Source organism: Rhinoderma darwinii, chromosome 7 (genome assembly GCF_050947455.1).
Source record: "Rhinoderma darwinii isolate aRhiDar2 chromosome 7, aRhiDar2.hap1, whole genome shotgun sequence".
NCBI classification, from domain to species: Eukaryota; Metazoa; Chordata; class Amphibia; order Anura; family Rhinodermatidae; genus Rhinoderma; species Rhinoderma darwinii.
This window is the reverse complement of record NC_134693.1, coordinates 101,131,774-101,159,070: the sequence shown is the minus strand read 5'-3', so window position 1 is coordinate 101,159,070 and position 27,297 is coordinate 101,131,774. Positions and strand designations below refer to the sequence as shown.

The 27,297-nt window shown below is 43.8% G+C and overlaps 1 protein-coding gene across 2 annotated transcripts in view; it reads left to right on the top strand.

The window, feature by feature from the left end:
* Nucleotides 1–1,316: 1,316 nt before the first annotated feature.
* IPPK (inositol-pentakisphosphate 2-kinase) overlaps nt 1,317–27,297 on the top strand; it is a 92,010-nt gene continuing 66,029 nt past the window's right edge. The window contains exons 1-2 of one of the 2 annotated variants that reach the window (XM_075833734.1): nt 1,514–1,603; nt 24,437–24,538. Coding sequence is in view for 1 of the 2 variants with exons in the window: in XM_075833732.1 (XP_075689847.1) it covers nt 1,523–1,603 (81 nt within the window). In the remaining variant the exon portion in view is untranslated. Of the gene's footprint in view, nt 1,604–24,436; nt 24,539–27,297 lie in introns of both variants that reach the window. The other variant, XM_075833732.1, reaches the window with a different exon arrangement.

Here is a 27,297-nt window from a genome sequence, read left to right as displayed (position 1 = left end):
GTCACACAGTTTTGATGCAGTTTTATGAGCCAAACACAGAAGTGGGCACAAAAGAAAGGAGATGTATCAGTTTTTTTTTTATACCTTTCCTTCCTCTTGGATCCAGTTCTAATTTTGGCAAAAAAAAAAAACTGCACCAAAAACTGCAGTAAAACGGTGTGTGAATTCAGTGTGGAATCCGCACTAGAAATCTGCAGCAATTTACAGTACAATACATGTAGATGTGGTTTTAAAAACTCCCTCCACATGTAGCGTAAAAAAATCTGCCCAGAATTGAGGGCATGCTGGGGATTTTCTAACTATTCCTCAGTAATTCAATTCTGTTGCAGATTTTTTAATGAATTTTTACCCTTTGTAAAGCATAGGGTGAAATCCGCACCAAAACGTGCTTGTACGGCTGGGTTCACACGGGTCGGATATGCTGTGTGAAAATACGCAGCGTATCTGACCTAGAACCCGAAGCACATTCTGTCCGAAAAACCGCACCATATTTTAGTGCAGTTTTTCGGGCGGAATGTCTATACTTACCCATTGCGACGCGTTCCTCTGATGTCCTGCAGCAGTGCCATGGGATTGGCTGCAGCAGTCACATGGGGTGGAAATGTCATCCCTGGAGGCCGGGCTGGATGAAGGAGCACAAAGTTCTGGGCAAGTATAATATATTTTTTATTTTTTCTGAGTAGCGATTTTTGTGGTGAAAATGCAGCTTTTCCTCTGCAAAAATGGCAACATCTCCTGTTTGTTGCGTATTTTACCTCCTACTGAATTTAATGGGGAAAACCCGCAACAGAAAAGCAGCGATTCTGTAACATAAATTGACATGCTGCGGATTAAAAAAACGCATCACAGATCAATTTATGAACGGTGTTTCGGCTGTTTTTTTACCCAGCATGTGGATGAGATTTGCTGCTAGTGTAATATGTTGCGGATTTTCTTCAATTAAATCCGTTGCGAAAAATCGGGAGTGTTTATGCTGCGTGTGAATCCGGCCTAACACATGCAGATTTAACCGATTTCTCTGCATGACCGAAAAAGCTTCCTCCTTTACATCCTTAGTATCAGCTCTCAGGGAAATAATTTTAGCAGAGACTATATTATGAAGTGACAACACTACATGTCCCCTGTGATATGTTCTTGAGTTAATAAACCTATAAAACCCCTTAAAATCTGTCCCCCTGAAGTGACACGCTCTCCCCTCGTCGGCGACCCCTACAGCTCCATGGCCACACTGCCGTTCAGTCGCTTCCGCTGTCTGGTCATGAACTTTGTGCATCGTCCAATCAGAGATTAGTGACCCCCTCAGCGGGCGTGGCTTGTGACAGTGGGCGGGGCTGGCGTGACGTAGCAGGTCTAGTTTTGGCTGTGTCGTTATCTGGGTACAGAGTGTGACACACCGGGTGTACCGTCCATGCTGGACACAGCGGGCACCTGACTCGGCGGTTCCAGGCGCGGCCTGACCACCTCCGGACTGCCCGTGTATACAGACAGCACCAGGCACCCTCACTCGGGCTGTGCTCCGGGAATGGAAGCAGAGAAGATGGACGAGAATGAATGGAGTTACCACGGCGAGGGGAACAAAAGCCTGGTGGTGGCTCACTCACAGGTGAGGGGGAGACCAGGGCGGACGAGGGGCCTGGAGGGCGATGGTTCCCTGTACTGAGCGCCACTGCAGAGAATGACTGCGCTCCATAGTGTGTGTCTGCCGCCCCTCCTGTGTATATGTCTGTAATGAGAGCCCTGGGACTTCTCAGACGTTTATGTTGATCGTCCATGGACGTGGGTTGTCTACACATATGTGTCATCCATGGACGTGGGCTGTGTACGCATATGTGTCATCCATGGACGTGGTCTGTGTACGCATATGTGTCATCCATGGACGTGGGCTGTGTACGCATATGTGTCATCCATGGACGTGGGCTGTGTACGCATATGTGTCATCCATGGACGTGGGCTGTGTACGCATATGTGTCATCCATGGACGTGGGCTGTGTACGCATGTGTGTCATCCATGGACGTGGGCTGTGTACGCATGTGTCATCCATGGACGTGGGCTGTGTACGCATATGTGTCATCCATGGACGTGGGCTGTGTACGCATATGGGACTTCTCAGACGTTTATGTTGATCGTCCATGGACGTGGGTTGTCTACACATATGTGTCATCCATGGACGTGGGCTGTGTACGCATATGTGTCATCCATGGACGTGGTCTGTGTACGCATATGTGTCATCCATGGACGTGGGCTGTGTACGCATATGTGTCATCCATGGACGTGGGCTGTGTACGCATATGTGTCATCCATGGACGTGGGCTGTGTACGCATATGTGTCATCCATGGACGTGGGCTGTGTACGCATGTGTGTCATCCATGGACGTGGGCTGTGTACGCATGTGTCATCCATGGACGTGGGCTGTGTACGCATATGTGTCATCCATGGACGTGGGCTGTGTACGCATATGGGACTTCTCAGACGTTTATGTTGATCGTCCATGGACGTGGGTTGTCTACACATATGTGTCATCCATGGACGTGGGCTGTGTACACATATGTGTCATCCATGGATGTGGGCTGTGTACGCATATGTGTCATCCATGGACGTGGGCTGTGTACGCATATGTGTCATCCATGGACGTGGGCTGTGTACGCACATGTGTCATCCATGGACGTGGGCTGTGTACGCACATGTGTCATCCATGGACGTGGGCTGTGTACGCACATGTGTCATCCATGGACGTGGGCTGTGTACGCACATGTGTCATCCATGGACGTGGGCTGTGTACGCACATGTGTCATCCATGGACGTGGGCTGTGTACGCACATGTGTCATCCATGGACGTGGGCTGTGTACGCACATGTGTCATCCATGGACGTGGGCTGTGTACGCACATGTGTCATCCATGGACGTGGGCTGTGTACGCACATGTGTCATCCATGGACGTGGGCTGTGTGCGCACATGTGTCATCCATGGACGTGGGCTGTGTGCGCACATGTGTCATCCATGGACGTGGGCTGTGTGCGCACATGTGTCATCCATGGACGTGGGCTGTGTGCGCACATGTGTCATCCATGGACGTGGGCTGTGTGCGCACATGTGTCATCCATGGACGTGGGCTGTGTACGCACATGTGTCATCCATGGACGTGGGCTGTGTACGCACATGTGTCATCCATGGACGTGGGCTGTGTACGCACATGTGTCATCCATGGACGTGGGCTGTGTACGCACATGTGTCATCCATGGACGTGGGATATGTACCTATGTGTTGTCTATATGGACGTGACCTACTGTATGTAAACAAGCATCTCTTCCTCCCCCTGGAGCACCCCTTTAGACTTTGCTATGGTACATAGTTTCCCACTACTGCTATATCATTGTCTATAATGTAGTTGAGTGTTTACATCGCCCTACATGTGAAATTATCAGCCAGTTATTACTATAAAGAATGGCGCATGCGTCTTATAGGTCACACCTGCGAATGACCCCAATACTGCGGGAAGCTGGGCTATAATGTTATAATAGGATTACGGCTGTTTGCAGTGATGGTGTTCGGTTTTTACATTGTTGTGCTGTCAGTAGAATCGATCTCCGGGCTGGACGAATCCCAAAAGCCCTTTTACACCATCCAATGATTGGGCAAACGCACGTTCATTGGCTGATGGTATCGCTTATGCAGCATGAAATATTATCGTTGTCGGGAGCTCGCCGCCTTGGGTAAACAGGGAGATGTGCTGCCGACATGATGGAAATGTATGACAAACGATCGTAGTAACAAGCACTTGTCCCCGTACACCACTGATCATAGGAGTGAAGAGTGCCGATCAATGAGCCCTCTGGGCGTTCGTCGCTCGTTTTCACGGCCCAAATCGGGGCGTGTAATAGTAGTAAGGCACCAATTCCATGATGACTTTTCTGCTGGCACACATTGAGGTATGTTCACACGCAGCAGATTTGTTGCAGAAAATTCATCTAAATAAAGTTAGTAGAAATCCATGTTCTTGCTGCAGATATAATCCCATTCACATGTATGGAACTGAATGTCAGAAATTTTTGCAACAAATCTGCCACGTGTGAACATACCCAGGGGTTTTCCCATAATCCTCATTTATCACCTATCCACAGGATAGATGATAAATGTCTGATCAGTGGGGGTCCGACTGCTGGGACTCCCACCGATTCTAAAAAGAGCGATCCCCAAGTGCCATATGTGAATAGAGCGGTACTGCATATGCTCGGCCCCTCGCTCCATTCACTTTCTATGGGACTGGCAGAGATAGCGCTCGGCTATAGGAGTTCTTATTGTTTGGCTAGTAAAAATAAAATCTGACGGCTCCCGTAGTCTACAGTAACTTGTCCACCCCCTGCTCTATAGGGCTGATGTGATTCTGTCAATACAGTTGGACCCTTTATATACCATGAATATTTTAGGAAATCTGAACTGTATATATTTCCTGATTTTGCTATCTGACTAAGGGTATGTTCACACGCAAACTTAAAAACGTCTGAAAATCAGGAGCTGTTTTCCCTTGAAAACAGCTCCTGATTTTCAGACTTTTTTTAAGCCACTCGCGATTTTCGCTGCGTTTTTTTGCGGCCGTTTTTGGAGCTGTTTTCTATAGAATCAATGAAAAACGTCTCAAGAAGTGACCTGCACTTCTTTTCCGCAGCGTTTTTTTTCCGCAGCCGTTTTTCAAAATGCCCGTGTAAAATACGGCCCGTCGGAACAGAATGCTGTTTTTCCCTTTGCAATCAATGGGAAGATGTTTGGAGGCGTTCTGCTTCCGATTTTTCGCCCGTTTACGGCCCGAAAATAGGCCGTGTGAACATACCCTCATAGTGCTGGGCAACCACAGGGTATTTAAACGTCATTACACAGTGTGTTCTGCTATTAGTATGTCGCATTCTGGTGGACTCTTCTCTATTAGGGTGATTGTCCTGCATTACCATAAAGGATGTAGATGAGGAGGGTTAATGCATCTTGTGGTTTAGGGTGTATGATGATGATGATGATGATGATGTTGTTTCTGTATATTGCATTTGATGGATGTGCTATCATCACTTTGTCTCCTATGCCTTTTAGGCCCCTTTCAGGCGAGTGTTGTAAAAGTTATCTGTGCTTCATCAGGAAAAAACTGCCGATCTTTCAATCTGAGATAAATCTGTATTGTGTCCGAGTGCATTCCATTCGTCTTTTTTTTTTTTTTTTTAAGTCTGTACGGGTATGTTCCCACAGGCTATTTTCGGGCCGAAAAATTGGAAGCAGAACGCCTCCAAACATCTGCCCATTGATTGCAATGGGAAAAATGACGTTCTGTTCCGACGGGCCGTTTTTGAAAAACGGCCGCGTAAAAAAAAACGGCCGCGAAATAGAAGGCCAGGTCACTTCTTTGTGTTTTTGGAGCTGTTTTTCATAGACTCTATTGAAAAGCGCTCCAAAAACGCAGCGAAATACACGAGTGGCTTAAAAAAAATCTGAAAATCAGGAGCTGTTTTCCCTTCAAAACTGCTCCGTGTTTTTGAGTTTGCGTGTGAACATGGCCTAAAGCATCAGATATTCTAGGTTTTTCACATTTGTTCCCGCTTTCTTTTCAGCATCTCCAAGCAACCCAACCGTGAAAAACTGACCCACACTCGCATATCGTCCGTGTGCTGTCCCTTTTTCTTTTTTTTTTTTTTCTCACTGACCCATTGACTTGTTCTTCACTCTGACAGCGCACGGACAACGCATGTCTGAATTGGGCCTTATTTTAGCAACCTGCTGCGAGTTGCTGACAATTTAATCTGTAAAAAGTCTGCAATAAAGTATAGTACAATGTTAGTGAATAGTTTTACCAAACCTAATTAGTGTATGTTCACACGCAGTGACCAAAAACGTATGAAAATACGGAGCTGTTTTCAGGCGAAAACGGCTCCTGATTTTCAGACATTTTTGTAACAACTCGCGTTTTTCGCTGCGTATTTTACGGCCGTTTTTGGAGCTGTTTTTCAATGGAGTCAATGAAAAACGCCTCCAAAAAAGGTCCCAAGAAGTGACATGCATTTCGCGGGTGTCTTTTTACCCGCTGTATTTTGACAGCGACGCGTAAAATTAAGGCTCGTGATAACAGAACATCGTAAAACCCATTGAAAGCAATAAGCAGACGTTTGTAGGCGTATTAGGGGTGTTTTTTTTCAGGCGTAATTCGAGGCGTAAAACGCCTGACTTACGTCTGAAAACACTGTGTGTGAACATACACTTACAACGTAAAATATTTACCGCAGTTTTTAAAATCTACTGCATGCTTTGTGTTGTGGAAATGCCATTTATTTTCACTGTGGACTTCATTCATTGTAATGCAATAAGTGAAATCCGCGGCTATATTCCGCACCGGAATCGACAACCACACAAAATAATTTTTAAGCCGGTTCCAAAGTGTCAATTTTTTATGCGATGTGTGCGCCTAGCCTTAGGGTACTCAGACATGTGCCCGTTATTTTCGTAGCAAAATCTGCACATAAAAAATCTGTTGAGGATTTCCTCCCTTCTACATTGGAAAGGGTTAAATCCGCCGTGAGCATCCCGAGCAGAATTGATTTAAAAATCCTCAGCGTGCTCTGATTTCCATGCGGAAGATGTTCTGCCGCGTGTGGATCGTGTTTGTTCAGATCTCATCCACGCGGCTGGGACATCCACCATAACTTAAAAAACAAAACACTTGCCTGTCATTGTATAGGCATATCTATAGGGGGTACACAGATATCTACTGGGCTTTTATATCGGGGGTTCACTTGGCTCCTATGCGTCTCAAGAGAATGGAAGCCGCTTCTGGGACGCTCATGTGTTTCCTTATCAGTATGGTATACAATGTAGATTAACCCTTTCCCATCTAAGCCATTTTTTGGATAGCCACTTTAGTTCTTTCCTGCCCACCCTTTAAAAGCCATAACTTTTTTTTTTTGTTCACGTAGTCGTATGATCGTTCGTTCGTTCGTTCTTTCTTGATGAGTTGTAGTTTTTCATTACACTATTTATTGTACCATATGATATACTAGGAAGCGTGCCCAAAAAATTCTTTGTAGGGTGGAATGGGAAAAAAACATAAATTCTTCCTCCTTTTTTTTTGGGGGGGGGGGGGTTTCGTATTTAGCTTGTTCACCGTGTAGTAAAAATGACGTGTCAACCTTATTTTGCGGGTAAATACAATTACGACGATAACAAAAATTTTTTTTATTTTTTTTAATGTTTTTTTGCTTTTACAGGGAAACAACTGATTGTTAAAAATAAAATATGTTTTGTGTCGCCATATTCGGAGAGCCATAACTTTTTCATTTTGCTGTCTGTTGAGCGGTGTGAGGTCTGATTTTTTTTTTTTTTCCGGAGGTACCATTGCTACCGTTTTGGGGTACTTGAGACTTTTTGATCACTTTTTATTAAAAAAAAAAAAAAAAAATATCGTAGGAGATGAGGTTACCAAAACCAGAGATACTGGTGGTTGATTTTTTTTTTTTATTTTTTTTTATGTTTTATTGTAATATTTTGTACTTCTACGGGCGCGGCGATACCAGCTCTGTTAACTTATATATTTTTATTTACGTTGGATTTTAGTACCCCTAGGGGACTTGAACCAGTGATCATTGTATCGCATGCATGGTACACTGCAATACTAATGTATATTGTGATACTGACAGTCCGCTACGAAGCCCTTCCGGAGGCAGGGCTTTATAGGAGTACAAAGATGGCAGATTTGGAGGCCTTCAGTAGGCCCCCAGGCTGCCATGTCAACCATTATCACCTCGCGATCGCATTGTGGGGGACCAATGCAACGTCACAGGGGGCTGCCCCCTGTTTCTAATGGCTTAGAAGCCACGGTCGCTTTTGACTGTGGAATCTAAGGGGTTAAACTAGCAGGATCCCGCTTCTTATACTGAAGTGTCGGCTGTTTCATACAACTGACCCGCTCGTTTTATTGCGCAGGCTCAGCCCATAAGCCCACTCCATACCCCCCCCCCCCCCCCAGACCTCCTCTTGGTATCTCCTATAGATTTAGTACTGGCTGTGTTTTTGACATCAGTGCAGATCATAGATATTAGGGCTCATTCACACGTGTCAATGTCATCGTCCACAGCACACCGACCCATTGGTTTCAATGGGGCTATTCACACATGCGTGTTTCAGCCTCTAATCTCTCTTGTCATGTTACCCTTGTAGTCACTAAGGCTATGTTCACTTCTGTGTCGGAGGCTCCGTTAGGGTCCTCCGTTGCAGATCCGGCGGTTTTTACCAGAGTTTACCGGAGACAATAGAGCAGCATGCCGCGCTATTGTGTCAGATAAAATCACAGACACGCTGATGGAAAGCTGATTGAACCCATTAAAGTCAATGGGTTCCATCGGCAACCGGCGGTATCCGTTGTGTAACTGAACCGTCGGTTCTGTTATTCCCTTGTTCTGCTCCTCTGACGGAGCAGAACAACAGAACGCTTGAACGCAGGTGTGAACCCAGCCTAATGTGTAAAGCGAGTGGGGGTGGGCGAGTTCTTCCCTGTTGTCATAGTGGGGACCTCAGTGACTCGGTCACCAGAGTTTCCCTATATAGACAAGCAGCAGAACCTACCATATTGTCTGTTATGATTATTTTAGATCTGTAGTATACAGAGGTAAATGAGAAGTAAAGATCTAACATAAAAATCCTTCACTAGTATAGGCATAAAATGTAGGGAAATAGTTTCAATTGTTAGGTATAGCCGCAAATGACATGCACATATTTGGTAAAATAATAAAGCACTTATTTTATTTATTTTTTTGTCCTGTTTCTGTTCTAAATAGTTGCTGAAGTCTTTGTCTCCTAAAATTATGGTAGGATAATAAGTTCTAACTGCTGGGGTGGTGGGTCGAAAATAACAAACATTCTTCTGGTCCCTCAGGCCACAATTGATGGTGTCATTAAGGAGTTAATTTACACTGAGCAGTGACCCTCACCCATTCTTCTCCTTGGAATATTGCACTAGTGGCTGTGATCACTGGCACAGGAACGGGTCACAAAGTTCGGGTTCCTGCAGCTCCATTATTGTGTTAGTTGATAGCGACTTATTGGATCAATAGTACAGTGCCAACGTTGCAGGAATTTCGTACTAGAATGAATCATAGTGCGTCTAAAACATGGTGTATACAGGAAGCGTAATGCTTTTCTAAGATTCAAGAGGATTTGGGGGGCTTGTAGGGCGTTTCATGGGGCCACACCTGAATTGCCCACTGCAAATTTTGCATGACTGAATGCTATGTGTAAATAACATATTAACAATGCTATCTGCAATGTGGCTTATACTTCTGCATATTTCTGGGATTGTCACATGGGATTGTGTAATTTTATAGTGGAACTTGATCAGTGTCGTTTCATTAAAGGCAGAGGCGTATCTAAGTTCTCCAGCACCTGGGGCAAAGATTGTTTGCCTCCCCCCCCCCCCCCAACCTCTTTCCCGACATCTCCTTCCCCCTTTGTTTTCGCTACCAATCAATGACGTGTCATTTATTTTCCACGTTTTTTTAATGTAACTCGACCATACAAACATTTGTACAGTTTACAAGCAATATAGTTCTATACACAACACCAGAACCAAGCTCATTACATATATACAGCACCAGAACTAAGCTCATTACATATATACAGCACCAGAACTAAGCTCATTACATATATACAGCACCAGAACTAAGCTCATTACATATATACAGCACCAGAACAAAGCTCATTACATATATACAGCACCAGAACAAAGCTCATTACATATATACAGCACCAGAACAAAGCTCATTACATATATACAGCACCAGTACCAAGCTCTGTACATATATACAGCACCAGAACTAAGCTCATTACATATATACAGCACCAGAACGAAGCTCATTACATATATACAGCACCAGAACCAAGCTCATTACATAAATACAGCTCCAGTACCAAGCTCTGTACATATATACAGCACCAGAACAAAGCTCATTACATATATACAACATCAGAACCAAGCTCATTACATATATACAGCTCCAGAACCAAGCTCAGTACATATATATAGTACCAGAACCAAGCTCAGTACATATATGCAACACCAGCACAAATGCAGCTCAATATAGTGCAACCCCTGCCATATAGGTTTGCACTAAATTGTTTCCAGCTCCCAGCATTGCCCGAACAATGGTAAGGATATGCTGGAAGTTGCTGTTTCACAAAAAAAAAAATCATATCATAATCATACCACCCATCATCTCGCTGCAGTTCATACAGTGACTACAGTACTGATTAGAGGCAGAATAAACATTTACATTAAGTGACTCACCGGTGGCGTCTCAGATTCTAGTTCTTTTCTTCTCCATCCGGTCCAGACACCTCTGATGACTTCTCCCGGTCACAGCCCATTTCTGCAGTTTTCCGCTCAGATGTCTTCAGCTTTTCACTTTTCAAACATTTCTACACCTATAAACAAAGATAAAGTTCTCATTATACCACACACTATGCCCCTAATTATAATAGCAACACACACACACACACACACACACCCCATGCCCCCTGTATATAGTGTCCCACATATAGCTCCCGCTATAGTGCTCCACACATAGCCCACCCCAGTATATAGCCAACGGCCGTAGATAATGCCACAGACTTTATTTATTTTTTTTTTTTTATATTATGATAAAAGAAAAACTATACAAACTCCTCTTAATCCTTTTCCCACGCCATCCAGTGGCAATGGAGACCTGCTCTCTTCTGTGCAGGTCTCCTAGGGTTGAACGACGCAAGCAGCGCGATGATGTGATCGCGCCGCTTGCGTCTATAAAAGGCGCTGATTGGCAAGGCAGAATGACTGTCCCTGTCAATCAGCGCCTTTCAACGACGCAAGCGGCGCAAAGTATCGTGCCGCTTCATTCATTGCTTCTAATTGTACCTGTGTCCTATAGACGCAGGTACAATTATAGTGCAGGAGGGTGTAGCTGCGGCTGATTTCAGTGGCGCCGCTGACCTCTCAGAGAGGCAGCAGGCCGCCGTCGTGGACGGTGCGGCCCTGGCACCCCCCTCTAAGTTTCGCCCAGGGCACTAGCCCCGCCGGCACCCCCCTAGCTACGCCCCTGTTAAAGGACTAGGAGGAGGAGAGAGTAACTTTTTTTTTTGTGTTTCTGGTTGTAAACTGTAAAATTTCAATGAAAATATATCTGATTTAAAAAAGAAATAGTGGCATAACTGTTAGTTTCTGCAGCCCACACCAGGTCTAAACTACCGGGGTGAGTTTTTTTTTTTTTTTTCTTTTTATTTATTTTTTTCGAAAAATTAACATGCTACCGAAATCATTGCCCTTCGGCATTTACATTTCACACAAACTTGAACTTGCCTTTCAACATGCAGTTGCCCGGCTTATGGGTGATGCCCGGAATCGGCTGTTGTCATAGGTCGTAACTGCAGATGACTCCTTATTCTCTCCTTGCAGTATTACATGGTGGCCATATAATAACACATGGCTGATTGGAGCCCTCCAGAGCGGGTTCTACCGACTCAACGCTACATGATTCGAGAAGAGTCCCCTTTTATTATAATATATCTCTCTAATAAAAGGGCATATGGAATAGTGGGTTATCTTTTTTGAACACATCTTTTAACTACCGGCTATGGGGAACCTGTGACCATGTTCTAGTCTATAATAGTATTACTGAGATCACTGTTTTCTTTGTCGGTCATCCATTGTCTTAAGGGGGTTTTACACTGAGTGATTATCGTGCAGGCGAGCGTTCATATAACGCTCGTTGCCGATAATTCCCCTGTGTAAACAGGGCAACGATCAGCAGATGAACGAGCAAACGCTCGATCATCTGCTGACCATATCGTTTTTAAAAATATATATATTATCGTTGTTGGCAGCACATCTCCCTCGCTCGTCCCCATCCATAGCTCCGTGTGACAGGAGCAAACGACCGCTGATCAGCGATGTCTCGTTGATCGATGCTTGCTGCATCGGCCAAGTGTCTGCTGGTGTAAAAGGCCCTTTAGAGTATTCAATAGACTAAGGTTGACCGTTTACTGTATAACATGTGGCTACTGTTCCCCCAGAAAACGGCAGCAGCACTCAGTCCTCCTCCACCCTTGTAGTGACAGATTGACTTGGAGATTTAATCGAACTTCTGTAACCTGCGTGATAAAAGGGGTTTTTCAGTCGAAAAAATTGATATCTGATTGGTGTGGATTCAACTCTCGGCACCCCCGACAATCATCTGTTTTAAAGGGTTCGCAGCGCTGCTTCCCATGAACTCCTGCCTCTGCTCGTACTATAAGTCGCCAACACGCTTGTATCGGCATTAATAGTATTACAGCCTGCTTCCATTCACTTGAACAGGAGAAGGCTGTAATACTGTAAATGGCCACTACAAGTGTGTCGGCAATTCACAGTATGGAGCAGGTAAGGAATGAAGGGAAGCAGCGCTTGCATGAGTGTTGCGGCCCCTTCAAAACAGCTGATTGGCGGGGTGAGTCGGATCTCCACCGATCAGATATTTATGATCTATCCTGGAGGCCTATAACTGGAACACCCCTTTAACCCCTTAAGGACACAGCCTAGTTTTGGCCTTAAGGCTCAGAGCCCATTTTTCAAATCTGACAGATTTAATTTTATGTGGTAATAACTTCGGAATGCTTATACCTATCCTAGTGATTCTGAGATTGTTTTCTCGTGAGACATTGGGATTTAGGTTAGTGGTAAAATTTGGTCAATTTATTCAGTGTTTATTTGTGAAAAATAGCAAAATTTAGGGAAAATGTTAAAAAAATAGCATTTTTCTGAATTTAAATGCATCTGCTTGTAAGACAGATGGATATGCCACCCAAAATGGTTACTAGTTCACATTTCTCATATGTCTACTGTATGTTGGCATCATTTTTGAACATTCTTTTATTTTTCTTGGACGTTACAAGGCTTTGAACATAAGCAGCAATTTCTCATGTTTTGAATAAAAATTTATTTTTTTAGGTACCTGTTCAGTTCTGAAATGGCTTTGAGTGGCCCATATATTAGAAACCCCCATAAAACACCCCATTTTAGAAACTAGACCCCCTCAAAGTATTCAAAACAGCATTTAGAAAGTTTATTTAACCCTCTAGGTGTTTCATAGGAATTTAAAGTAGAGGTGAAATTTACAACTTATTTTTTATTTTTTTTTGTCAGAAAATCCTTTTTATTCCATTTTTTTTTCTGTAAAACAGAAGGTTTTACTATAGAAACACAACTCCATGTTTATTGCCCAGATTCTGCTGTTTTTGAGAAATATCCCACATGTGGCCCTAGTGCGGTAATGGACTGAAGCATCGGCCTCAGAAGCAAAGGAGCACCTAGAGGATTTTGAGGCCTCCTTTTTTTATTAGGCACCATGTCCGGTTTGAAGAGGTCTTGTGGTGCCAAAACAGTGGAAACCCCCCAAAAGTGACCTTATTTGGCAAACTACACGCCTCAAGCAACTCATCGAGGGGTATACTGGCCATTTAGACCCCACAGGTTTTTTTTGCTGCATTTTGTGGAATTAGGCTTTTCTAATTGAAAATCAAATTTTTCAGATAAAAGGTACACATTTTTAATTTTGACAAGGAATAAAGGAGAAAAAGCACCCCAACGTTGGTAAAGCAATTTCTCCCGATTACGGCAATGCCACATATGTGGTCAAACTGCTGGTTGGACTAACGGCAGAGCTCAGAAAGGCAAGAGAGCTATTTGGCATGTAGATTTTGTTGGATTGGTTTCTGTGTGCCATGTCACATTTGCAGAGCTTCTGAGGTACCATTACAGGGAAAACCCCTTAAAAGTGACCCCATTTTGGAAACTAGACCCCTTGAGGCATTATATGTAGTTTTCATGGGGTGCTGCGACTTTTTGATCAGTTTTTATTCTAGTTTTTAAGAGACGAGGTGACAAAAAAAAATAGCAATTCTACTATTTGTTTTTGTTCCTTCTTTTTTTTTTTTTTTTTTTTTTAACAGCGTTAACCGTGCGCTATAAATGACATAATCACATTATTCTGTGGGGCAATACGATTACGGCGATAACATTATAAACATTTCTTTTTTTTATTTTTACACTTATTTTTTAACTTTTATTTTGTCCCACTTGGGGACATGAAGGCAAAAGGCCCTGATCTCAATTCTAATACACTGCATTACATACGTCTACGGAAGCCTAGTGGGTCCTGACAAAGTCAGGACCCATTATGCTTGTGGTCAGCTCTTAGCCGGAGGCTATTGTTAGGCCTTCGGTTGCCGTAGCAACCATCGCCGCCCGCTATCATGTCGATGGTGGTGGTTTAACCCCTAAGAAGTCGCGATCACTATTGAACGTGGCTTCTAAGGGGTTAATCAGCGGGGACACCGCGATCGGTCCCTGCTGAAGGCGCTGCGGCCACTGCTGTACGAGACAGCAGTTGTCACAGCTCCTGTATGTGACGGGAGGACGGCCGAAATGGCCATTCCTCCCGCGACGTACCATTCCGTGATGGAGCGTGAATGATGTGCTTACCATGATGGAATAGTACGTCAAGGAGCGGGAGGGGGTAAAAGGGGCTTTCCAGGTCTTTTAAAATCGTCAGCAGGGCAAGGGATGGAGTAAAATAATAACCTAGCAGATACATGTTGCTGCAGTGCTGGTGCCCCGTTCTCCGCAGTTTGCGGTCCTGGAAGCTCCTGCAGCAGTCACGGGACGTTCAACGATCAGCCAACATCCTTTTCCCTGCTACCAATTTTTGAAAAGTCCTTAAAGGGAACCTGTCACCAGCATTTCACCTATTGAACTCTCCTAACAACATGCTGGCCACTGCTGTCAAAAGTTTATTGCCGATATCCTCTCTCCTAAAAGCCTCCTCCGCCTGTAAATAATGGTCTTCAAACATTTTGCGCCTTTTATGGTAATAACCCGGCGGTCTCGTTTGTTCCTCGTTTTTTGCTTGCCCACCGCCATAAACGTTCCTGCCCTGAATGCCAAAATCTTGTCTGAGATAGTGTGCCCATCATGTATGGTCCGATACTCTTTCCTGGCTCAAATGTAATTACTGCGCATGCGCCGCTATGGTGTCTCGTTGTGCGCACGCGCCAGTACAGAACATCGATGCACATGCGCTGGGGAGGGGGGAGTGAGGAGCTGTCAATCAAAAGTAAGGATGGAGGGGTTAACTTGGAAAGGCTTGCGGAATGAAGTTATGATTCTTTTCAAACGAAGATTTGATTCATTTGAATAATTAGCATACGGCACGGAAACATTAAAAAACCTAATACTCAAGGAGGTACAGAGCCTACTTAGAAGATCATTATAGGTTACATAAAAAGAACAATGCCAGAATTGCTGTTTTCTGTTCATCCTGCCTTAAATAAAATTGATAAGTCAAATGGTACCAATAAAAACTACGAGTCGTCCTGCAGAAAAAAAGCCCTCATACAGCTGCATCGGCGGAAAAATAAAAAAGTTATGACTCCTAAAATATGGCGACACAAAAACAAACAATTTTGAAAAAAAATATGTTTTTACTGTGTAAAAGTAGTAAAACATAATTTTTTTTATATAAATATGGTATCGACACAATCGTAACGACCCGCTGAATAAAGTTATTTATACCATATGGTAAACTGCGTAAATTTAAGACGCAAAAACGAATGGTGAAATTTCCGTGTTTTTTTTTTTTTTTTTTTTTTTTTTACACTATCCCACCAAAAAAATCAATAAAAAGTTAATCAATAAGTTACATGCACCCCAAAATGGTGCTACTAAAAATACAACTTTCCCAGCAAAAAAAAAAAAGTCCTTATACAGCGATAAACTTTAAACGGCGATGGAAAAACGTAAAAAAAAGTTTGGTCATTAAGGTTTAAAATACCTTCGGTATTAATGGGTTAAAAAATACGTTTCGTAAGTCTTTTTAAAAATAAGTAGCATGTCAGTTCACACAGGTTTTTTTTGTGCGGATTTTGATACCGAAACTCTGTCGGAATCGGCGCTCAAAAAATGGCCGAAACCGCCTCCCATTGATTTCAATGGGGGGCGGAGGCCTTTTTTTCCCGGGGTGGCTTTTACCGGGGAAAAATAAGCGACATGCTCTTTTTGCTGCTGTCCCGTCTCCTGCTTGCCATTGAAATCAACGGGAGGCAGAGAAAGCCTTTTTACCCGGGGTGCTCGATGGCCGTGGCCGAAAAATGCGGCAAAAACTGCGACAAGATTTTGCAGGCAGGTAAAAATCTGCCTCAAAATTCCTTCAAGGCGTTTTTGCCGCTGATTTTCCATTGACCCTATAAAAACCGCCTCAAGCTTCAAATAAATAAAAAAACAAAAGCTTCATGTTCAGCTTAAAAATGAATACAGTTCTGTAAGAAACGTATTAAAAAAAATTTTGGTGCTTGTTTTTTCCAAACAGTGTATTTTACTACCTGCATTTTTTTTTATATAGTTTTCCCACATTGAAAATCATGTAATTAAAAGATGATGTGACTGCAAATAGTCGTCTTTGCAACACATGATTTATTCCAATTTTTTCCCCCTTAAAACTCTGCGTGTAAAGCCACCCACAGGATGCGTTCACACTCTGAGTCGAAAATGGCTGAAAATGACGGGGCTGCTTTCAGAGTAAACCGCCTCTGATTTTTAGCTGTTTTTGAAGCTGAAAACGTTTTTGTTTGGGGTTTTTTTTTTCCCCCACACAATTAAAAACATCTCAAGAAGTAACCTGCTCCTTCTTTTTACGGCCTGTCTGAACAAAACACTGTTTTACCCATTGAATTCAAGGAGCAGATGTTTGTAGGCGTTTAGCTACCGGTTTTTTCAGGCGTATTTCGGAGCATAAATATGCCTGAAAACACAGTGTGCGAATATACTCTTACGCTGAGTTCACACAGGGCGGATGCGCTTAGTAAAAGCACGCATCGTATCCGCCCTCTGCGCCGCAGGGAATTCCGGGCAAAACAACCACAGCAAACTGGTGCAGATTTTCGCCCAGAATGTCCACTTCGAAAAACTGCAGCACCTAGTCGGCCTGTTAGCAGTCCGGCCTCCTGGGATGACGTTTCATGTGATTAGCTGCAGTGGCGGTCACACGGGATAAAGCGTCATCCCAGGAGGCTGGCCTTCTGACATCATCCAGGCCGGCCATCCCATGTGACCGCTACTACAGCCTGTTGTTTCCTGCAGCAGTCACATTAGATGAAACGTCATCCCAGGAGGCCGTGCTGGAGGGAGGAACACAGACTTCTGGGTAATTATACGATTTATTTTTTTTTTTTCCTGAGTTGCGTTTTTTGCGGCGGATTCGCTGCAAACCCGCCGCAATGAGTTCAATGGGGAAAATCCGCAACAAATAAGCAGCGCTTACGCAAATACAATTGACATGCTGCGGAATAAATCTTCGCACCGCAGGTCAATTTCTGAGCGGTTTTTTCCCACTCCGTATTTATGCAGCGTGGGGAGATTTGTTCTATCTCATCCACTCTGCTACTACTGTATTTGCTGCAGATTTTCTAGTATGTATGGTCTAAGCTGGTAAAATGAGTTCTCACCCGCTGTTTAATACACTAGTTCTCCCCATTGCAGCTGCACCACATGTCTCATTTATTCAAGGTGTAAAGTCGTTACAGGCCTAAAATAAGTGTACAGGTTAAATTTAGCCAAACATCTGTCTGTGGCTTCATGAAAACATACAGCACACTGTTTGATATTCACACGTTTCTCAGTGCTGAGTACCTGGTAAGTTTGATGTCCTACAGGAGATGTTTAATACTTTATTTTAAATTCGTTTTTTAGTGCATTTTTATATATTTCTGTAGAGAAAGCCACAGATCTACTACGGACTGCAGACTGCCACTGATAATATAACAATTTATATAAAAACATGGCTACCTTCTTCCAAAAACAGCGCCGCACCTGTCCACAGGCTATACATGGTATTAGGGATGTCACGATACCAGAATTTGGACTTCGATACCGACACTTCGTTTAGTATTGCAATTTCGATACCAATTCGATACTTTTCCAACCGTAATAAAAAAAAAAAAAGTTCTTCCATTTTCTGATGTGGGGCGCGGGGTGTGATGATGAATTTAACCTCCACGTGCCTCATATTAATAGTAATTAACCCCATCATGTTTCTCAGTCATAATGGGTTAATGCGTAAGGTACATAATGGGGTTAATTACTATTAATGTGAGGCACATGGAGGTTAAATTCATCGCACCTCGTGCCCCACAATAATAAGTGATGGAAAGCAGTTTTTATTTTATTTTTTTACAGCGTACACATCATAAATGATGCAAAAAATTGTTGTGCAGGTTATTACGGCCGCGATAATACTGAATGTGTGTATATTTTATGTATTGAGACTTATTTTAATGTTTATTGTAAAAAAGGTGTATGTGTATTTTTTATTTAACATTACTTTGTTTTTACTTTATTTTTAAACTTTAATGTACTGGCATATATCTATATTACAGTACATTAGCCTGTGTACGGATAGTACACAGGCAGTTGTTAGGACATACCTAAGTATGCCCTAACAGGAAATATTGTAGTACAGCACTGGGGGCCTTGAATGGACCCTGGGCTGTCTGCCCATATATGGTATGGCCCTCAATCGCGTCACAGGAATTCCCTGTGACGCGATCCAAGGGGCATCCCCTCTTCTCACTTTCCTCTTGAATGCTGCAGTCCGCTTTGATTGCAGCATTCATGGGAATAACGGCGGAGATGAGAGGTTTCTCTGATCTCCGCCGTTATATAGCGGGGCTGCGTAATACAGTCATTGCCCTGCTCCTGACAGGAAGTGCGTGCGCGGTCAGCATGAGGAGATGCGGCGGCGCTGCACTAATGAGCGGCAGTTCAGGCACGGAGGACAGAACATGGGGGTGTTTTGCAGTGCGCCCGCCATGTTCTGTTTTCAGCGCCGCCCCTCATTAGTGCAGCGCCAGCCGCATCGCATCATCCTGACCCCGCGCACTTGTTACCAGGACTCAGGAGCGCGGCAATGACTGTATTACACAGCTGCAGCCCCGCTCTCATACATTAATGTGTTACTATACTGAGCTGTGCTGCCGCACAGCTAAGTATCAAAATACATGAAATAACGGTATCGAACCGTTTGGGGATGCACAGTATCGAAACAGTATCGAAGTTTCGATGCATCGTGCATCCCTACGTGGTATTGCAGCATAGTTCCATAGACTACTATGGAACTGAGCTGCAATACCACACACAACCTGTGGACAGGTGTGGTGCTGTTTTGGAAGAAGGTAGCCATGTTGTAGTAATCCTGTATATCTAAACCTCCAATGATATTTTCAACTACTAACTAGTCTAAAAAAAACAACGTTCTTTGCTCTTCCTATATAGATGAGGGAACTATATACTTAGAATAAGGCTCTGTTCACATCTGTATCGGGCTCTGTTAAGGGTAGGAACACACTCCGCGTGTTTAGGGCGTTACACTGCATTAAGCCGCACAGCGTATCCGCGCACCGTGGGGAATGCTGTCCGAAAATCCACACCACCTTGTGGCACGTTTATGCGGGTGGAATTTCTGCTGTGGAAATCAGAGCCGGAAAAAACCCAAAACCGTTCATACTTGCCCCCTCCCTTTCTTCTGCGCATGGTCTGGCCTCCTGGGATGACGTTGCGGGCAATGTGAGCGCTGCAGAAGAAGTAGGGAACTCCGGGTAAGTCTGGGATTCCACCGCAAATATCGCAACACACTACTTTGTTGCGGGTTTAAGCACCCTATTGAATTCAATGGGGAAAACCCGCACCAGAAGAGCAGTAATTTTGCAGCATTAACTGACATGCTGCGGGCCAATTTATGTGCCTTTTTTTTTTCGGTGGCTTTTTTTCCACTGTGTGGGGACGAGATTTGTTGAACTCTCGCCCACACTGCTGCTACTGTAGTACGCTACGGATTTTCCACAATGAATCCGTTGCGGAAAATCCGCAGTGTTTACGCCATGTGCGTTCCTACCCTAAAAGGGGTTTTCCTTGATCGGACAACTGATGACTAGGGTTTTTTGTTGTTCTGCTCCTATGACTGAGCGGAACAATGGAAAACCTTGACGCCGATGTGAACCGAGACTGTGTGGTATGTTACCATGTGATAATGAAATCTGTTATACTCATCAATATGAAAAACTACCGATCATAGGAAATGGCAAAAACCTTAAAATTACAAAGCGATTACATTTCGTGTTAGTCATTTCAATCTTTTTAAAAGCCACGGGGTGGCACTTCCACAGATCCCATATTGTATGGCTAGGCTTTTAGCTTCAGTAGTGAAGGCCAAAGTGAGCGTTTTGTCAGAAGTCATAAAAGGGTCTTCGTGGTGTGTGGAGCTTTCTACTACCATTTCTTCTAAGGCTGGGTTCACACACCCTATTTACGGACGTAATTCGGGCGTTTTAACCTCGAATTGCGTCCGAAAATACGGCTCCAAAGCGTCGGCAAACATCTGCCCATTCATTCGAATGGGTTTTACGCTGTACTGTGCCGACGGTAATTTTTTTTACGCGCCGCTATCAAAAGACGGCGCGTAAAAAAGACGCACGCGTCAAAGAAGTGCCTGTCACTTCATGGGACGTAATTGGAGCCGTTTTCCATTGACTCCATAGAAAAACTGCTCCAATTACGTCCGTAATGGACGCTGCGAAAAACACCTGCACCTGCTGTAAGTCCCACACAAACGTTACCGAAGTGTCGGGATTGTGAATAGACGTCCCGTCCTGGCTGCAAGGAATGTTATTCACTGTCTAAACACTTCAGTAACGTTAATATGTCAGTATAAGACAGCACATAGTGAACAACGCAGTCTCACTATGCGCTGACTAAATGAATGGAGAGAAGTGCATGACGCTGATTGGTCAGCGTCATACACTCCTCTGTACAACGCCCACTTGGTCTAAAGTAAAAACACGCCCACTTGGGCAATAAGAAACTAATTAGCATAAAGCTAAAATCGCTCCTAACGTGGTAAAAATAGATTGTTTTTATAAATAAAAAGCACTGCTGTCACCTACATTACAGCGCCGATCACATTATGTAGGAGACAGGGCACTTATAATGTGGTGACAGAGTCTCTTTAAGGTCAAGGTAAATCTGTGTCAGATCGCACCATCCGTCGCTGTCTTTGCGAAAGTGGACTTAATGGAAGACGTCTGTTCAAAGAGAATGTATTTTGGACAGATGAGACAAAACTGGAGCTTTTTGGTAAGTCCCATCAGCTCTGTGTTCACAGACGAAAAAATGAAGCATACAAAGAAAAGAGCATTGTACCTACTATGAAACATGGAGGAGGCTCGGTTATGTTTTCGGGCTGCTTTGCTGCATCTGCAGCAGGGTGTCTTGAATCTGTACAGGGCAAAATGAAATGTCAAGACTATCAAGGCATTCTGGAGCGAAATGTGCTGCCCAGTGTCAGAAAGCTTGGTCTCAGTCGTGGGTCACAGGTCCTCCAACAGGATAATGACCCAAAACACAGCTAAAAACATACAAGAATGGCTAACCATTGGACTATTCTGAAGTGGCTTCTATGAGCTCTGATCTAAATCCTATTGAACATCTGTGGAAGGAGCTAAAACCAGCAGTCTGGAGAAGGCACCCATCAAACCTGAGAGCTGGAGCAGTGTCCTCATGAGGAGTGGGCCAAAATACCCGTGGACAGGTGCAGAAGTTTTATTGAGAGTTACAGAAATTGTTTGTTTGCAGTGATTGTCGTGCAGCAAAATATTAAGTTAAGAATACCATCATTTTTGTCCAGGCCAGTTTCATTAGTTTGTTTTTTAAAATGTTTTTTTTTTGAACCACAATTCAAAAGCAATGTCTGAATTACATTACTTTTTTTCAGTCAATTACATTCTATTATTATTTTGTCAGTTTCAAGTTATTTCAGTGACCATTGTGGGTCATGTATGTATAAAAATGTGTGTACACACGCCTCAACATTGAAATTGCAACACCAAGAAGGGCAAGCCGTAAGGTTATGCAAATTGAGGAAGTATCAGGTGTCACTATGATCTGTAAATGATAAAATATTTAAGCACCTCGCTCCAATCTGTGGCACGTGGGAGGGCATAAAAGCCAGATTGAAAGCAAAGTTTTTTTCAGCCCCATGAAACGTCAAAAATCGGGTCAAGTGGTGTGGGATGATTTTGCGATGCCTCCTGTTTGCCGACGTGCCAGTTATCGACACTTGTCACAACCTGAGAGGGACAGAATCCTTTAACTGAAAGACCTTGGTTTATCACTCCGGCAGACCGCTACGTGGCTAGGCCAAGATGTCGTTGCACTGTTAAACGTTGCGTGTCCCTGAGGTTGGGAGACCAACAATAAACGGAAATGACAGCAAGTGGTGCGTTGAGGCGAACCTCTGCATGGACGCATAGTCTGATTGGAAGAATGGCTTGTAGTGATCCATTCTGTACGGCAGGTGAAATTGGACGTCACCCCCCCAAGCCTAGGGCGGCAACCCGCATCGGCACAAACCATCAGAAGGCGTGACGTCGATCTATAGGTGTTCCATTGACCACACACCACCGCTCTCGAAGGCTATCATGGTGCACAGCAAGACGGCAATGGAGGCTGGAATGGAGGTCTATCCTCTTCAGTGATGAGTCCCGCTTTTTTCTCGGACACAATGACCGCCAGAGATTGGTCTGGAGACCACGAGGGCAACGCCATGAAGAGGCCTTCACAAGGGAACTACTCCAGGGTATGGTTTGAGGTGGCATAATGTACTGTAGCCGAACCCCTCTAGTCTTCGTTTCAGGACACTAACAGCTCAGCGTTACATTGATTCGGTCGTGGAACCAGTGGTACGGCCATTTATCCAAAGTGTCCCAGAAACTGTTTTTCAGCATGACAACGCCAGAACGCATGTTGCACTGGCTACCAAGAGCAGTCTGCGTGGCCTAAATGTGCTACCATGATCTGCATTGTCTCTGGACTTGTCTCCCATCGAGCACATCTGGGACGTCATTGGTTGGCAATTGCAAAGGGAGCTGCCAGCAGCCAATCTTTGAGTTGCGTGCCCAAGTGCATTCAGCGTGGCATAACATTTTGGCAGCGTTTACAGCAGATGATATGTTAATATATAACTTATATATTCTACACACACATCACACAAAATATTTTTTTCAGCGTATGTCCTATAAAATGTAATTCCTGCCAATGTTCTAGTCCTCGGTGGCTAAAAATACTCTCTAGTATCCTACATTATATTCAACAAGTTAACTATTTTGCATCTGTGCATAGGTTATATCTGATATTTAGCGATAATCTTTAGGTCTACGGGTGTTACTTTGTAATTTTAGTCCATATGCTATTATATTCAATAGGCTATTAGCCCCTTTTTTCCGTTGCCACACAGGATTTATGTATATTTCCAATTTCCTGTATGATTCTTACATATACATGATCGAAATTTCCAGGTTGGCACCGTACAATTTGTACTGAGCTCAGATAGATTCAGTAGTGAACGAAGATTCTCCCTTTTTATAGGTATACTATTAGATCCGCATAAGTTGTTTGAACAGTTAAGGCCCTTTTACACCGACCGTCAAGTGGCCGGTGCAGCGAGCGCCGATCAACGAGACATTGTTGATCGTCGCTCGTTTGCTCCTGTCACACGGAGCTGTGGATGGGGACGAGCGGCCGTTACTCTGATCGCTTGTCCCCATACATTATGTCGGCAGTGCGTCTCCCTGTTTACATCGTGCTCGTTCATCTGCTGATTGTTTCCCTGTTTACACTGGGCAATTATCAGCAATGAGCGTAACTAGAACGCTCGTCTGCCCGATAATCGTCCAGTGTAAAACCCCCTTTAGTGTCAGTTTTAGGTTCTGATGTATACAGAAAGAGCTGAGCACGCTGGCTTAGCTACCTTATACGGGGACAAGCACCCCTATTCTTGGTGGTTGTTTGACTGTTGATATGCGATAAGTGTGTTTTTTGCAGGAAGGGGGTCAAAGAAAACTGCTTTATCATCTTTAGGGCTTGTCCACGCGTAGTGGAATTGCTGCGTATTTTCCTTCTGGAATTGCGGATGGCAAATATGCAGCAGAATACAGTAGCAGCAAAGTGGCTGAGTTTTAACAAATCTCATCCACACGCTGCGTAAAAATGCAGAGCAGAAATTGACCTGCGGTAAGTATTTTTCGTGCGGAAAGTGGACTGAATTGCTGCGTTTTTCAGACAAGATGTCACCATCTCCCAGCATTGAGAAGAAGGCAGCAAAATACGCACCATTTTCTGCAGTAAAGAACACAGGAAATAGTGCCGTTTTTTTTCTGCAGCGGAATGTCTGCTACTTTCAACAGAAGTGCTGCAGAAACTTTCTGCAAATATTCTGTTACGTGTGGACAGGCCCTTAAAGTGTCTATGATGAGGTTTGAAAAATGAGCTTCTAACCTCAGAAGTTACATTGTTTTGCAGATTGATTGGCTTTCAAGTCCTCCTATAGATTGGAAAAAACGTTGTTTCCGGCTCACTCGTGTCCTTTTCTAGTTTTGTCCTTTACAGCATGACTGGGATAAGGTAAAAGAAAAAGCCAAAACCCGTCAGTGCTAAGTTTCAAACTATTATGCAGTTGGATAGTTAAACCACTTGAGATTAGTAATGGGGATTTTACTGAAAGGTTTATATTTAATCTGCTTACCTTCTATTAATTCTCCGGAATCTTTTTAGTAGACGTATGCATATATTAATGAGCGTTGCTTAATACACCTCTTAGAAGGGGTGAGTGTGCGTAATACTCTGTATAGAAAGCAAATCTAGTAAGTGACATAATGTTATTAGAATTAATCCCTTCATCTCGTGACTCGACAAAACCCAGGGGCCAGGTAGCCTGTGTGTTTGGAAATTTCCTACTGGTGCCCACATATTTGGGTTATCTTTTTTTTTAAATTTAGTCTATAAGAGTTATTACTGGGTATCTTCCCAAAATCGTGCAACCATTGACCATATGGACGCAGTTTCATTCGCATTTGTCCCCCGCAATGTGGGAACATACCCATAAAGTCAAGTTCGCTCCCTGAGTTTTCAGTCCAAATGCCTGATGCATAGTCAAGGAGGTTTCCATCAGTTGGATTATATTTAGCACCATAAGGCTATGTTCACACAGAGTATTTTGCCGAGTTTTTTGACGCGGAAACCGCGTCGCAAAACTCGGCAAAAACGGCCCGAAAACGCTTCCCATTGATTTCAATGGGAGGCGTCGGCGTCTTTTTCCCGCGAGCAGTAAAACTGCCTCACGGGAAAAAGAAGTGACATGCCCTATCTTCGGGCGCTTCCGCCTCTGACCTCCCATTGACTTCAATGGGAGGCCGAGAAAGCGTATTTCGCTCTGTTTTATGCCCGCAGCGCTCAATGGCCGCGGGCGAAAATCGGCGTACAGGGAGAGGAATATCTGCCTCAAACTTCCAAACAGAATTTTGAGGCAAATATTCCTCCTGCAAAATACCCCATGTGAACATAGCCTAAACCCCCACCAATCCAAATGCACCAATGCTCGGACCCCCACCAATCCAAACTTCTGACATGTCATTATGACATCTCAGAATTTTGTCAAACGTTTAGCTACACTTTAATGGATATGTAAACCTTTTAACCCCCCTCTCCTAGGTCGGGGGGGGGGGGGGTGGGTGTGAGTATGGAGCGGACTGAGCCTGCTCCATAATATGAGAATGTCATCTTTATGTTACAGCCGACACTTCAATGTAATGAGCGGAATTCCATGGTCAATAGCAACCACTGCATCTGCGCTTTTAGAAACACGGGAGCGGCCCCCTCGTGATGCGATTTCAGGGTGCTGATGGTTGTCAGGGCCTTTGTACTCCCATTAACGGGGTTACCCTACGATAATAAGAATGACTTATTTGTCTTTTCTGTAACAAGGAAACTTTGTAATATACTTTATTTTCCAAACCAGCACGAATTGCAGTTTTTCAGTCTCCGTCACATGGTCCCGGAAGCTTGGAGCCGCCGTTCTTGTAGTAACACGTCAACGCAGGTTTCGGGGGAAGGAGTCGCTCACCCCCATACTTTCTGTGTCGATGAAGGGGCAGGCTGCCTGGCTCAATTTATCTGCTAAACCAGCCCCCTTCTCTGTCTCTGAATCAGCTGTGACAAAGGAGGGGGCTGGCTTAGCTACAGGAATAGCAGCTCCGAAATTCCGCGTCCATGTGACGGATTTAAAACATACGATCCATGCAGGTTTGGAAAGTATATTACAAAGTTTCTTCATTTCGGAAAATAAAAATAATAAATTATTTTTGTCGGACAAGCCTTTAAGCCCTCTGGCGGGCTTAATAAAAGCCTGTCAAAATCACAATATACTGCAATACGTTAGTACTTGTTCAAGTCACCTCGTGAGACTAATAAAAAAAAGTTAAATATATAAATAATAAAAATATTACGTTTTAAAAAAACAAAAAAAAACTTTTCCCATCTCCCCCCACCGAAAAGCAATGTTTTTTTTCTAAAAAAAATTAGGTTGCCATAACTGGTGTCAGAGCATCCAAAAAAAAATGTCAGAACTACTACAATATAACATTATTTAAACCGCACGGTGATTGGCGTAAAAGAAAAATGTTAATGTCAGAATTGCTGTTTTTTGGTCCCCTCATCTTCACAAAAACTTCAATAAGAGGTGAACAAAACCTCTCATGTATTCCAATATGGTACCAAACTATATCTCGCCCCCTGCAAAAGGTGAGCCCTCATGTCGCATGATCAATGGAAAAATAAAGTTCTGGCTCTCAGAATATGGCGACAAAATATTTGTAACCGTTCCTTTTTTCCTTGTAAAAGTAGTAAGACATAAATAAAAAAAAATTGGTATCGCTGTGATTTGTATTGTCAAGCAGACTAAAGTTGAAGAGAACCTTTCACCTGCCCAGCATGGGCAGTGCTGCACAAACCCTGGGGCACTTTACATTTTTCCCTACACTCCTCCGTTATTTAGATATCTGTGCCGTTAGATTTTACGCCCGATATTTAAATAACCCCCTGAACTGTCAATGGGGCGTGTAATGGCAATGGGGCGTGTTACTATGGCTGTGCTAGAGCTGGAGAGAGGAGAGCGCATGCAAGCTCTCACTCTTCACAGTCCTGTATTTGTCTGCCGAACTGGCATGGGGGCGGGCAATGGCAATGGGGTGTGTCATTGCTACGGACAGTGCAAGAGCTGGAGAGAGGAGAGCGCGCATGCGCGCTCATGCGCTCACTCACTCCTCAGCTCTCGGCAGATGAGTACAAGACTGTGATCTCTTGTGATCTGCCGAAAGCTGAAGAGT